This window comes from Rhinolophus sinicus, chromosome 14 (genome assembly GCF_057876585.1).
Source record: "Rhinolophus sinicus isolate RSI-liver-muscle chromosome 14, RSI-T2T, whole genome shotgun sequence".
NCBI classification, from domain to species: domain Eukaryota; kingdom Metazoa; phylum Chordata; class Mammalia; order Chiroptera; family Rhinolophidae; genus Rhinolophus; species Rhinolophus sinicus.
In genome coordinates this window covers 172436997-172449730 of record NC_142514.1, presented here as the reverse complement: position 1 = coordinate 172449730, position 12734 = coordinate 172436997, and the positions used below count along the sequence as shown (strand labels likewise).

The 12734-nt window shown below is 44.7% G+C and overlaps 1 protein-coding gene across 5 annotated transcripts in view; it reads right to left on the bottom strand.

Moving 5' to 3' along the window:
- The window catches only part of LOC109455119 (uncharacterized), a 103250-nt gene that overhangs the window by 67008 nt on the left and 23508 nt on the right, over window positions 1-12734 (bottom strand). For all 5 annotated transcript variants that reach the window (XR_002138570.3, XR_002138573.3, XM_088789525.1 and 2 more), the window contains one exon: window positions 7935-8049. Coding sequence is in view for 3 of the 5 variants with exons in the window: in XM_088789525.1 (XP_088645651.1) it covers window positions 7935-8049 (115 nt within the window). In the remaining 2 variants the exon portion in view is untranslated. The remainder of the gene's footprint in view (window positions 1-7934; window positions 8050-12734) is intronic.

The window sequence follows — 12734 nt, the reverse complement described above, 5'->3', positions numbered from 1 at the left end:
TCCTAGCTGGTGACATATTTCTCCCTCATCCTCTGAGGATCTTCCCTTCCCTACTTTCAGTAAATATATATTAGCCTCCAACAGTACATGACATCAAAAATATAATTCTGACCCCCTTGAAGAGAAAGAAGAATTAACAGGCATCAACTTCCCTTCCTGACTACCATAAGACCTCCATTTTGAAAAAAAATAGCTCTATAAGCCATATTTTAGCCCATAAGGGTGCATATTAACAGGCAACAAGAAGAATGAAAAAAGACTGTGTGTAGAGATGTGTGTGTGTGTGTGTGTGTGTGTGTGTGTGTGTGTGTGTAGTCATTTTAATCACCTCATGTGTCTTGTCTTCTTTTTTCTATGGCAGACATAGTACATTTAAATGCAACAGGTTGGTGATCACATGCAAAGTATGAGACACAAAGATTCATGAAATTTTGAAAAAATTTTAATTTGGAGCAATTCTGTAACCTGGGTTTTCATGTCTTTTTGATATATGATTTTTTCAATTATAACAATTTCTGGAAATTTTCATAAACTCCATTTAATTCTGTACTATGACTCCTCAAGGAACTGCCAGAATCTATTATTTTAACTTATTATAAGGCTCTCCTACATTAAAAAAAAAAAAAACCACAATGAAAACATTTTTGACAAAAAGCAAAGCAGTAAATAAGTAAGTCCCTACTCAGTGACATGTATAATCCTTTTATAACTATTATAAATAAAACAACCTATTTTGATGTGTTGCATTAAGATCTAGAATTTTATAATCCTTGAACATACATGGAAAGGAAAAAGAGAGATGAAATCAATTGAGTGCTAAAACATAAACTCTTCAAAGTTATGTTAGTAAAAAAAAAAATGCTCTCAGTTTAAAATTGTATCTGGAAAAATATTTTAACTAAAAATTATATTTCTAACTAAAGAAGATTAACTCAAAAAGAGGTTTTGTTTTCAAAACAAGAAGTGAATTTATGAATAGTAGAATAAAGTGGCACACCTCCCCAAAATCAGCATATTAATGAAATCACATATCTCTCTGTGGAAAGTTATATTTCCTTTGCACCATATGAAAAATTAATGTTTTATATTCATAAATAAAATATCTTAGATATTTAAGCTTGGTTAAATGATAATCTTTACTGGGATAAATTGCTGTTAGTGCTGTAGACTATATAGAAAACAAACAAAAAAGAAAATTTCATATTAAATCTCAAAGTAGCTGAGGGGTAGCTCAATGAGAAAGAAGATTTTCAGTTAGAAAATGGAAAAAAATGTACAGTTTATTTTTAAATGTTTCCCTTCTTTTAAAAATATTTTCCTTTCTGTCAGAATTCTAAAGAATCATGAAAAACTAAATTCAAAAGCTAATAGCTAATCCTCAAAACAGCAATAAGTCTGTATTTGTATTTTTTAAATATTTGTTTGTTATTTGAAAAGATAGCAACTGCTTTCATGATTGCTTCATATTTAAATGCAAGTATTTCTTATAAATAGGTTTTTTTCTGGACAAACTTCCTAAAGGATGACTTGGAGAGGGAAATATCTATAAATCGGAGGGTTTTATAAACCTGCAAATATATGAAAATAGTTGATTAGTGTTACAGCCTATAGTGTTTTTCTTTAACATTTTCATTTTAATTCTTAACATTTTAATGACCAAATTTTAATTCAGGAAGCTGTCTATCAATAAAATTTTTTCTTTCTTCTAAAAATTTTGTTATAAATGATAGCTGTGCTCTCTCACCTATATTTATTTTAAAATTAGAAAAGAAAGCTAGCATAGGAAAATTCACTAGGGAAAAACTGTATTCCTCTTTTATATAAATATTAATTCATTAAACATGGTGTTAACATTCAGAGGTGGTGGAAATCTAAAGGATAAAATTCAGAGGGTTAGATTGGATTCACTCTTCCTTTTTAACTAATTTATAGGCTGCCAATTTACTTACTGCTCTTTAATCATTTGAGAAATATAGAATTTTCCAGACAGTTTCATTTTGGTTCATAGAACCCCTCACCTCTAGCAAGTAGGTTTTCTGCTCTTTTTCTTATCCCTAACCGAGTGCTCTTCCCACAAATTCAAAGGGTGGAGGAGTCTCCTTAATTAAAACAATAATAATAATAATTCATTCCATCTTGAAACAAATAGTAAAACTATTTCTTTACTTGATTTTTTTTCCTACTAACCTAAGATCTGAGTCTTAAAGATGAGTTGATACGGAGGATCATGACTCCTTACAGGGTTAATTTGTTTCTTGAGGTAGCAAAGGGTCAGTGTGGCGTAAGGCAACGAAGTTTGAATGACCAGCTCTCCTTAAGGGCCAGGAAGCCCTGAGCAAGCTCCCTTATGCGCTATTTGTTCAGCTCCAGGTAGGTTTACCACATCCGGAAAATCTTGGTATGATCCGGATATTACTTAACTTTAGACTCATCTTTGACTTTATGACTCCTAGTGACTTTACCTTTCTGCTCCCTTATTCCTATTTCAACTCTCCCAACTATTCCAGGACTAAATCTATCCTGGGTCTGCAGGGAGTCGTCTTAACAATTACAGTTAAAATCAGCTGAGTCCATACCATGCCTAAACTATGTAGGGAGTGTTTACTGACATTCTCATTTCATCTTCCCAATGGCCTTGTGAAATAGGTATTTGAATATCCCATTTTACAGATGAGGAAACTGACTCAGAGATAGAACTTGCTCAAGGACATGCAGCTGAAAATAGCAGAACTGGGGAGTAAAACTAGGTCTCAGTGGCTTCAAAACCCACAGTTCTCCACCATTAGGTTTTACTGCTTCCTCAAACTATGCTGCTTTCATCCTCCTGTTAAGAGGCTGCAAAGAAGAGATGGCAAGGATCACTGTATAGACTGCGTTTGACACGTCCCTGAGTTTCTTTATTATGTTTTTTTTTTTTTAAAGGGAAAGAAAAGAAGAGTCACTGAATAGAAGCAATAGTTAGGTAGTTTTTGGGTTAAAACGTTAAAAGGTCTGTGGAGAAAGCTCCAGTTTCTATGAAAATTAAATAAAATAAATAAACAAAAAAATGTTTTTTCCTTTCTCTTTGGAATGGCCTCAGACGTGCTTGATAGGTTAGGGGGGATAGAAAGGTGGCCCTGGCTTTTTTTTTTTCCCTACTGTTACCCCAAAATCATAGAGACAGGCATCAGATTCTTCCTATAATCACCCCTGCAATTTGCAGCCAAGACTTAAAAGAAATGCCTGATAGGACAAGTTAAGTGGATCAAAGGGAGGAGAGCAAAGATTGTTTTGTTTTGATTTTTTTAGGGGTAAGAGAAGAAAAAAAGATTTATAAGACTACGAAAAGCAAAGCTGGAAGAAGGAAAGAATGAATATTAAAAATGTATGAAAAGGAAAGAGAAAACCTCATTTGTGACAGCAAATAGTGCCCTTCTATCTTTCCTTTACCTTTTCCTTGGTGGGAGTCACCTAAGCTCTGAAAATTTAGGACTGGATATGAGCTGAAAAATAAAAGGTAAATGGCAAGTATCCTAGGTGAATCGCTTTTTCTCCCTGATCAAAAAAGTGTTTTTATTTTTTTAAAAAAAAGCATAAAGTGATTTGCAAAAACAATTGTGATTAAATTCCACAGATTTTAAAAAGAACTTGAAAGGAAGGAATTATAGGGAAATGAAACTACAAAGAGATCACCTTTGTGTAGGGATGCAAGAAGTAGAGAAAAAGATTTTCCTATTAGTCCTTTTGATTTGCTCCCAGCCGAGTAATCCTGGGTACTGACAGGCTATGGAGCAAACAGATGGATGCTTCCAGAAAAGATTATCTTTTATCTGTCACTCGTGGAATAGCTCTGGTCCTATAACTACTGATTCGGTGATCTAAGCCTTGTATGCCATTGTTATATGGTCAAGGAGGAAAAAAAAACCCTATAATAATAATAATAATAATAGCAATAATAATAACAACTAATGTTTATTGAGCATAGACTAGGTACAAAGCACTTTCCACACAAAATCTCATTTAATCCTCACCAGGACCTTATGCTTGCTATTATTATTCCCATTTTACAGATGAGGAAATTGAGAAAATGAAAAGGACCAGTTTGTAATTACATGGATTTTTCTATACGTTAGCCTCAGTAACAGCAATCTGTTGCTTTCTTATTTAAGTAGAAATTCACACACTTCACCTTATATTCCCACAATCATACCACAAAGTCTTTACAAATTCAGATCCTAATCCAGGCCTGTCACTTTCAGGGTCATCTCCCAGCAGTGACTTCCACTGGTTGTACACCCTGGGAGTACTGAATAAGAGTATCTAGGAGAAGGTCCAAGATGGCGGATTGGAGAAAAAGAAAAGAAAACAAACAAACAAACAAAGGATAATAAATAGCTCTCCCTGAAAGTAAAGTCTGCATCAGTGTCTGACCAGTACTACAGCACTACATTCAGTAAATGCCCTTTGCCCTAAACGAAAACGCTTAGGCCTTCCTCATTGTGATGTGGAATTGTGAGGGTCCAGAGGGCGGGGAAGAAAGAGGCTCTGAAAGACTGGGACTAGGAAGAAACCTTTGCACACTGACCCCTCCATATCCATTCTGGGCCTTAAAGACTCCCAGTTTCTCCTTCACTGAAGACCTCAGCAGAATTGCCTGCCACAAAGCCCCTTGCTGTGCTACAGACGGTGTGCCAACCCAACTGGGCCAGTCCACCAAACTAAGAATCCAACAAATGGACTGTTCCTTTCCTTCTCAAGGAATCCCTGTCCTGTCTAGCTGTGATTTTCCCTACTGGTCTAAAGCCCCAGAGGAAGTCCATCCTTGCTCCAAGCCCTGGCATTGAGACCTTACACTATGCAGCTCCAGCACAAACCTCTCTCCCCGCCACCGAAGCACCAGACTTGGCCAAGAACCTTTTAGCCTAAAACATAGATTATCTTTTTGAAGTTCTACAGGACCAGGTTAGGTTTGGTCATTAAAACTTCCCATCTGCTTTTGTCCCTCAGCTTCATGACTGCCTTGCCTTTCAGGTACTCATTTTTTGTTCAACATTTATTCTAGCCATCTGCTATGTATTAACTAAGTTCCAAATACTTGTTCTCCAAAAAAATGGGACCAAAAAGAATGATAAAAATGCAACAGAATGCTACTAGAGGGAAAAAAAAGTAAGGAGCAGCTAGAAATCAAGATTTGACAATGCAACCTTGTAAAATATTATAAAATGTAGGCCTTAGGGACTAACTAGATGAAAAAAATTTAGTTTGGCGTCCATGGAGTCTAGGGACTAGGTTACAAACTTCCTGAAATTGTATGTAAAGTAGCTGTAGTTTTGTTTGTTTTTCTTTTCTTGTTTTGTTTTGTTTTTCTGAGAAGAAGATCCATAGCTTCAATAGGTTATCAAAAGGAGGATACTTTATTTGTATCTCCAAAGCCTAGAATAAGGCCTGATACATAGTAGGGACTCAATAAACATTTGCCGAAAAAGCATTCAACATTTGTTGAATAAATAAATGGTTGAAGGGGTCTGAGCGCTAAAGCTCCTAATTTTATAGATGGAGAAATGGAGGCCTTGAAAAGATACATAACTACTTCTTCAAGGTCATGAGCCTAAGTAGTCAGGACCACATAGAATTAGCTCTTTTAACTCTTTCCACTGCTAGTTAGTCTTGTTTTGCCTTTCACCTAATTGTATCTTTCACTCCATTTCATTTTTCTTCCTCCCAATCCATTTCTTGTTAAGCAGAGAAATGCATCTTACTTCATAGTTAGAAGCTGCCAGCTCGAGCATGTCCCCAAGGGGAGGTGGGGGAGCAAAGAGTAAGGGCGAGTCTATGAAAAAAACTACCAGAATAATTTATTTGTGATCGCACACACAGCATGGCTACCATTCCTATGTGCTAAGGACATGAAATGGCTGTTATTGATGGAAATATATAAAGGGGAAGTAGTGAAGTTAGATCGAGGGCGTGGCAGTAAGTCTTAAGCTTAAATTGACCAGGCCAAGCAGCTGTCCTATGAGCAGGTGATCTGCAGCATTCTAAAAGATATCCGAGGGACAAAGACCAAACAGATTCCCGCTTGGTTTGAACGCTCCTTTTGATGGCCTTCCTTGCTTGTACAGTAATTCGCAGATCCTGGGAGAATTCAAAGTAGGCCTGACTACCCTCCTAACAGTTCACAATCCAGCCCAGCAGGCAAGAGGCAGGAGACTCAAACTGCCACCCAGAGGAGAGAAATAGGGAGAGGGGCCTCGTCCTCATGGAGCTGCTTCATCTGAGGAGAGATTTTGAAACAGACCAATACTCGGATTCTGTGACACAGCACATTTCTTGTGCTGGTGATGCCCTCAGCAAACTGAGGCCAGCGTGGAGGCTCTGAAGTCAAGGCCATGTCAGAGGCAAGGGACGAGAGCTGTTCTGAACCTTGTGATACCCCAGAAGGCCAATTGATTAGCAGAAGAAACTTTTGGTAAACTCTTCTTTGAAACCTGGCATCCTAAACGTAAGTCATTTTAGAACGGAAACTGTTACAATGCCCTGGGTGGTGTTTGTTGATTATCTGTATTATTTGGGAGTGGTAGAAACTATTTAGTGAGAAAAAAAGCACCCAGAATAAACAATAAACAACCTGGGTTCAAGCCCCAGCTGTGTGACCTTGGTAAAATCACTTAACCTCACTGAACCCTTGTGTCTTGATTTATAAAGACACATGTTGACTCATATGTTCTATAGCTCTTTCCAGCTTTTGCATGCTACATACAATATCTACGATTGAGGTTTAACCCATCAACAGATTTTTTTCCAACATGATCAGAAGAGGTTATCCTTCAGCAAAACAACAACAAAAAGCCCATATTATTTTCTTAGATTTCTCTACAACGCAATTGAAATATCAAGTAAAGGGGAGAAGGGAGAGATGTTAATCTCTTAGAATGAACAACCCTATTGCTCTAAGCCAGATGCTGCAAACTTCAGATCCTTACATTCAAAAGGGGAATTTTTATAAAAGATAGATTCCACCAATGATTTGAAGACCTTGCCTTCACTTTATATAGTGGGATCATAGAGAATTCCAGTTAATGTATTAATTGAGTTCCACTCTCAAAATGTAAACATTTCACAAGATTCACATAGCAGCCATTTGATTAATAGAGCAAATAAGTCTGTTTTGTAATGATCTGAAGGTCTTCCATGTAACGTGCTTCTGTTCTGCCTTAGTTTCCCTCTAAGATTCCTAGCAGCTTCCTACATTTTGCTCACATAACATCCAAGGATTAGCCAGGTAGCTCCGTTTCTCCCTTCCTCACAAACCTAACAGCCCTGGGGTTTCAAAATTCTCTGCCAAGCTCTGAACCGAATTTCCCAATAAGAAACACAGTATGACACTGAAGCTCAGAAAGGCAGCTAAACAAAAGCTCTGCGGCGGCAAAGGATTTTGCTGGTTAATAGAAAAAGTAAATGTACTTAGAGTTTAACACTTTATCCTTCAAGAAAAAAAAATCCATAACCTAAAACTACTCCTAACTATCCTATGCCGAACTCCAGTTAAGAAGACATAACTCAATGTTTTAGTTTCCTCGGAGAAACTGACCTCAGCAAATGGGCCCCTGAGAGGCCTGAAGTAGCCCAGAAAGTCAGGGTAGAAAGGGAACTGTGAGCCCCATGAGTAAGGCTTGCACCCTTCAGTATTGGGGGCTTGCAAGCCTCCGAACACCTAGGCCCAAGTCCTGCTAGAGAATAAGACAGGAAGAGGGCCTGCCTCCTGGGATATTGTGTCCTTCCTTATGACCTCTAAGATGGGTGCCTTTCTTTGCCAAAGGCTAAGCCACTGAGGACTGTCCCCAGCATTGGATCCCTAAGCTCCCCTGTGTCTCATCAACAAGTGAGGAACCTGTATGGAGGTCCCTTGGGCCTGCTCAGGCCAAGGGGTGGTGGGCTGAGGTATGTGCACTCACCTGGGATTCCGGAGCTCATTTCTCTAGACGCTTCATCTCCTGTGGTCTCTGAGACCCCCTCCTCCAGTGGCCGACCCTCATGCAGACCTCCGGGTGTCAGGACAGGTTTGACCACCTGAAAGAGCAAATAGATGGGTAAGTTTACTTTGCTGGCCCAGAAGGAGACTAGAAGAGATTAGGGGCTGGGACATTTTGCAGGAAATCAAGGAGTGGGGAGGCTGAAGGGAAGGAAGGGAGCAGAAGGGCTGGCCTGGGCCACCGGCTACAAGGTAGGGATGCTGATGCAAGAGAAGAGAACTTTTCAGAGGTGCCCACAAAGCCACTCAGGTTTGAGAAGTCTCTGGGACAGAAAAGAGGTTTCCTGGTCTGACATTGCAGCAAGTGTGTTCAGAACTTTGACGATGCAATCCCCTCCTTTGCCTCCAGCCTAAGGCAGATAAGGCAGAGGGACTCAAAGCAACCACAACTCTCGGAAAGAGGACAGAAAGGGCAAAATGACCGGACAGAGGGAGGAAACCTGGCTCTAGCTGAGGACAGGGGAGGAGAGGCAGAGGGGGACTGGTGCAGATGCAGACCTGCGAAAGTGAGCCTGAGGGTAAGCGCATGCAGAAGCCCCTAGCCTGATCCAGCCACTAGAGGGCAGGTGGTGGGGAGAGGGCTCTGTGGTGCCTTCACCCCTTCCTTAACTCCAGAAGCAACCCCTGGCCTTGATTTTCTAACACAGGCAAAAGCTAAGTTAGTTAACTTGAAGGACCAAGTTCCCTCGGCAGCTTCCTGAACATTTCCCACTCCCCAGGGAGAAGCAGACTGGAGTGGGGAAGGGTCTAGAGCTGCCCCCCCCCTTCCCTATAGAAGCTCTAGGGGTTAGCTTCAGATGAAAGTGCGTGGAAGTTTCCATCAGGCCCCTGGCTTACCAGGTGAATGGTTTTTTTCAAGAAGGGTGTGCATTATTAGTTTGAGGGTTCCAGGAGATTACCTCCCCTTGCCCTCCTTCCCGGCTGAAGCAACGAGGGGTGAAAGGGGAGATTAATTCCCACTGGCCTCAGGCTGACGCAACCGCCCTAAGGAGGGAGGGAAAGACGCACAACGCACAGATTTTTACTTGAGAAGGGGAAGGGGAGGGGGTCCTTTCCTCTGACTGCCCCCCCGGAACGAGACACCCCTGTCCGCGATCACCCCCGCCCGGGTTAAAAGTGGGCAGCCCTGGCTCCCGCAAGCCGCCCCAGCCGCTGTGCTGCTGCAGCAGTAGCTTCCTCAAGACAGCAACAGTTGTCCGGCTGAGGCGAGGCGAGGACTCGCGCTGGCGTGCACGACGCCGGCTTCGGCCGGGTGCTCCTAGGCTCTGGAGTCCTCGCCCCACATCTAGCCTCTGTGGGAGAAGTGAGGGGGCTAGGGACACGGTAACCCCCAGCCGCCTGCGCTCCAGTTGCTCAACCCCTTCAGTGCAAGTTCACTTCTCTTAAGTCACCTCTCCCAAATCTGGTGGAGGGATCAGGCTTTTGGGGAGAGGAGGGCTTTCTTCTGGGTGGGGAAAGGAGGGGGGTGTAAGAAGCAAAAGACAAAGAGAAGCTGAAGGGACACAGGGTGAAGCTATTTTTAACCTAACGTGGCTCTTCTGCCTCTCCCTTGGAGAAGCTATCGCTCCACAGACGGCCCCAGGTGAGAGGCAGGGAGGAAAAAACCCCCAGAGCTTTTGCTTTTACTCCATCTCCTTTGCAGGTCTTCGAGACCCTTTTACTCTTTCAGAACACGCAATCAGGGAGGGAAAATCTCCTTTATCTGGGGAGAGGGGCTCTGGTTTAGTCCTAAAGCTTGGAGTCCTCGCCTTGGGTGCCTTCTCGCAGGCTGAGCTGGGAAGAGTGACTCTGTCCAGCATTCTCCGACTTCATAGCCCTTCCCTTATTCGGAAGAAGGTAGAGTCTGTGTGCTCAGCTAACCGAGAGGGGAATGATGGTGGGCGTTTAGTTTGCTGGAAGAACGGTGATTGGGGTGCGGAGGAGGGAGTTCAGGCCCTCCCCTAAAATGGGTAGCTTCGCAGCTCTCGGGCCTTAGACTCTCATATCCCCACACGCATCCTTTACCCGTGTCCATCCCTGTGTGCGCCCGTGTGTGTCTGTGTGTCCTTCTGGTCCAGTCCCTAAGGGCGCCCAGCAGTGTTTCTAGCTGGCGAAGGGCACTGGGCTCAGAGCATGGCGAAGGCCTGATTTGTGCCACTTGTAACTAAAGTCACGACTGCAAGGAGTGGAAGGGGAAGAGGGGGACGCACAGACTGTCCCCAGTCCTGCAGCTCTGCCTCCCTCCCCAGGACCGGATGCCTTGAGAGGCCAGGACAGGGCTGCTGCTGTTACTGCTAAGCTCCTGAGTCGGGTGCAACCGCATCTCTCAAAAGCTCCTTCTCTGCGGGGGTTTCCTTGGTTTTCTCCTGTTTTACCCCCTTCCGTGCTTAGTTTTGAAAAAGATGAGATGGGGAAGACCCGAGGCTGCAAAACGCCCCAAATTAGGTTGGAAGCAGGTGCGGAGAAAAGGGACTCCGGAGAGCAGGCGGTGCCTGGGTGTTTTCCCTCTTTTCGGAGCCACCCAATTCACCGCGGCTCGCCTCACCTCCAGGTTCCTCGCGCTAGGGCAGAGGATACTGAGGGCCTCCCGCCCGCCCCTCCCTCTAGGGCTTCCCCCACCCCCATATTGCAGAGTTGGATTTTTAGGGTCAAAAAAGACCAGCAAATGCCCTCAACTGATTCGTATTCCAGGTACTGACTTGGTCCTAAGACCAGGTCCTTTTTTTTTTTTTTTTTTCCAGCGGGTGAATGCGGTTATTCGAGGTGTGGGCGGGGGTGGGGGGAAGACACAACTTCTGTAAACTTTTATTGTATTTTAGCTTCTTCCCACTTCTCTGAAAACATGCACACCGCCTGCTTCAATTCCCCCTGTGATACAAAGTCGACTAAAAAGTTGGGGGCGGGGGGAATCCGCGCAGAGGACAGGCGGGTGACCAAAGCCTCGGCGAGCGCGGGAAGGACGGGAGGGAAAGGATGAATTCTTCCGTGGAAAACGGGGACAGGGCTGGGAAAGGCTTGGACAGAGCCGCTTCGGGAAGGTGTGAGCTTCGGCGACCGCTGGCCGTCTTCTCGACGAGTGCGCCCTCCGCGAATGCTTTTTGGGGTAAGGGCTTCCGGCTATTGAGTTATGTACAGCAAGCCCAGACCGCAAAAAGATTCGCGAAGGGCAGAGTCTGCTGGCTTCTTCGGTCCGCCGCCGCCGCCGCCGCCGCCTTCAGCCCAGGATGTCTCCGAACCTCCGAGCCGAGCAGCCTGGGTCTCCCCAGCGCGCTCCAACGCGGCTCAGCCTTCCCACCACGCGCGCCACCCGCCCTCTCCCGCCCCTCTCCGCGCCCCCGACCCATCCCTCGATTTCTCCACACCATCCGCGATCCCCCAACTCAGCCCGCACAGCCTCCAGCGAGGTGTGTGGAGGGCGAGAAGAAGAGTGCGGACAGGCACCAGGGATCCCGCTGCCCAGCCTCCACCCCTCTCCCGTAGCCCCAACCCCGAACCTCTCCGCCTATCTGTCCTATATCCCCCATTCCTCTATCAGAGCTCCAGCAGCCCCGGCTGCAAGGTCGTGGATTCCTGACCAGGTATAGTTCGGGTTCCCCCTAAAACCCCTGTTGTCCCTCCTAGTCCCCCAACCGAGGTTCCAGCCGTGACTACAGGCGCTGCGTAAAGAGAAAAACTCCCCCAGAGCACTAAATAAATACAGACGAGGCCGCCAGCTCATTGGTGAGGACTAAAATCGTCACCCACCAATCAGGAGAGAGCTCACATTTTCTTTTTTTCTTTTTTTTTTTCAGAAGGGGGAGGGAGAAAAAATATTTCCATTTCTAATTATTCAACAAAATCCAGACTGGAACACGTTAAAATATTGTTGTTGCAAAAACGCTGGCCAGGACCCCTATTCCAGCCCAGGTAAGGGGAGGGGAGCGAGATACTGGGCAAACGGGGTTCAAGAGAGCGACCTCTCCCAACGGGACCCAAGCCAGAAGATTCAGACAGAAAATGACAGGCACAGATGAACATAAAATAAACCCCAAGTCCACGCTAGTCATCTTATTTCTAGAAACATGGGACTATCTCAATCCCCCCCCCACCCACCCACACACACAAAGTTCTGAATGCTTATTAGAAAGGGTGAAGCTCCTCCCTCAACACCCTTTCCCAAAGCCGTCAAGATATTGGGTGTCTAACGGCCCACTCGCCTCAGGTGCCCTTTCATTGCTGCAGCCCCTCCCCCCACTCCCTACCCATTCTGCAGAATGTTGCGGGGGAACAACAAGGCGCAAGGCGCGAGCCCCTCACAGACCTCCGCCTCCCACAACCACGGGAGATTCCAGCATCTGCAGGGGGAAGGAGAGGGGAGACGACGGGAGACTAGGGTAGGAGGAGGAGAAAAATCTTTTTCCTTCGTTCACCCTCCTTTCCTCTTCCCTCTCTCCCTCTAGGCCCCCTCCGCTATCCTATTCACTCAAAACTTTGCGAGGTTGTACTCCTACTTCCCAGGGCAGCACCACCCTTCCCAATGGCCTCTCTTGTCTCCCCCCCACCCTCGTCACAACAGTGTCCGAGAATGGGGTAGGCAAAAGAACGTTCTGACCGCCTCCCTCCCCAGCAGTACACGCCCAGTGGGTAAAAACACAACTAGGGTGGGATGCTGCAAACACTGCAAGAACTTGCGGGGGGGGGGGGTGTGGAGTTGCCATATTTGTTCCTTGCCTCCTTGGAATCGACGTGCGGACAGGGGCGGGCG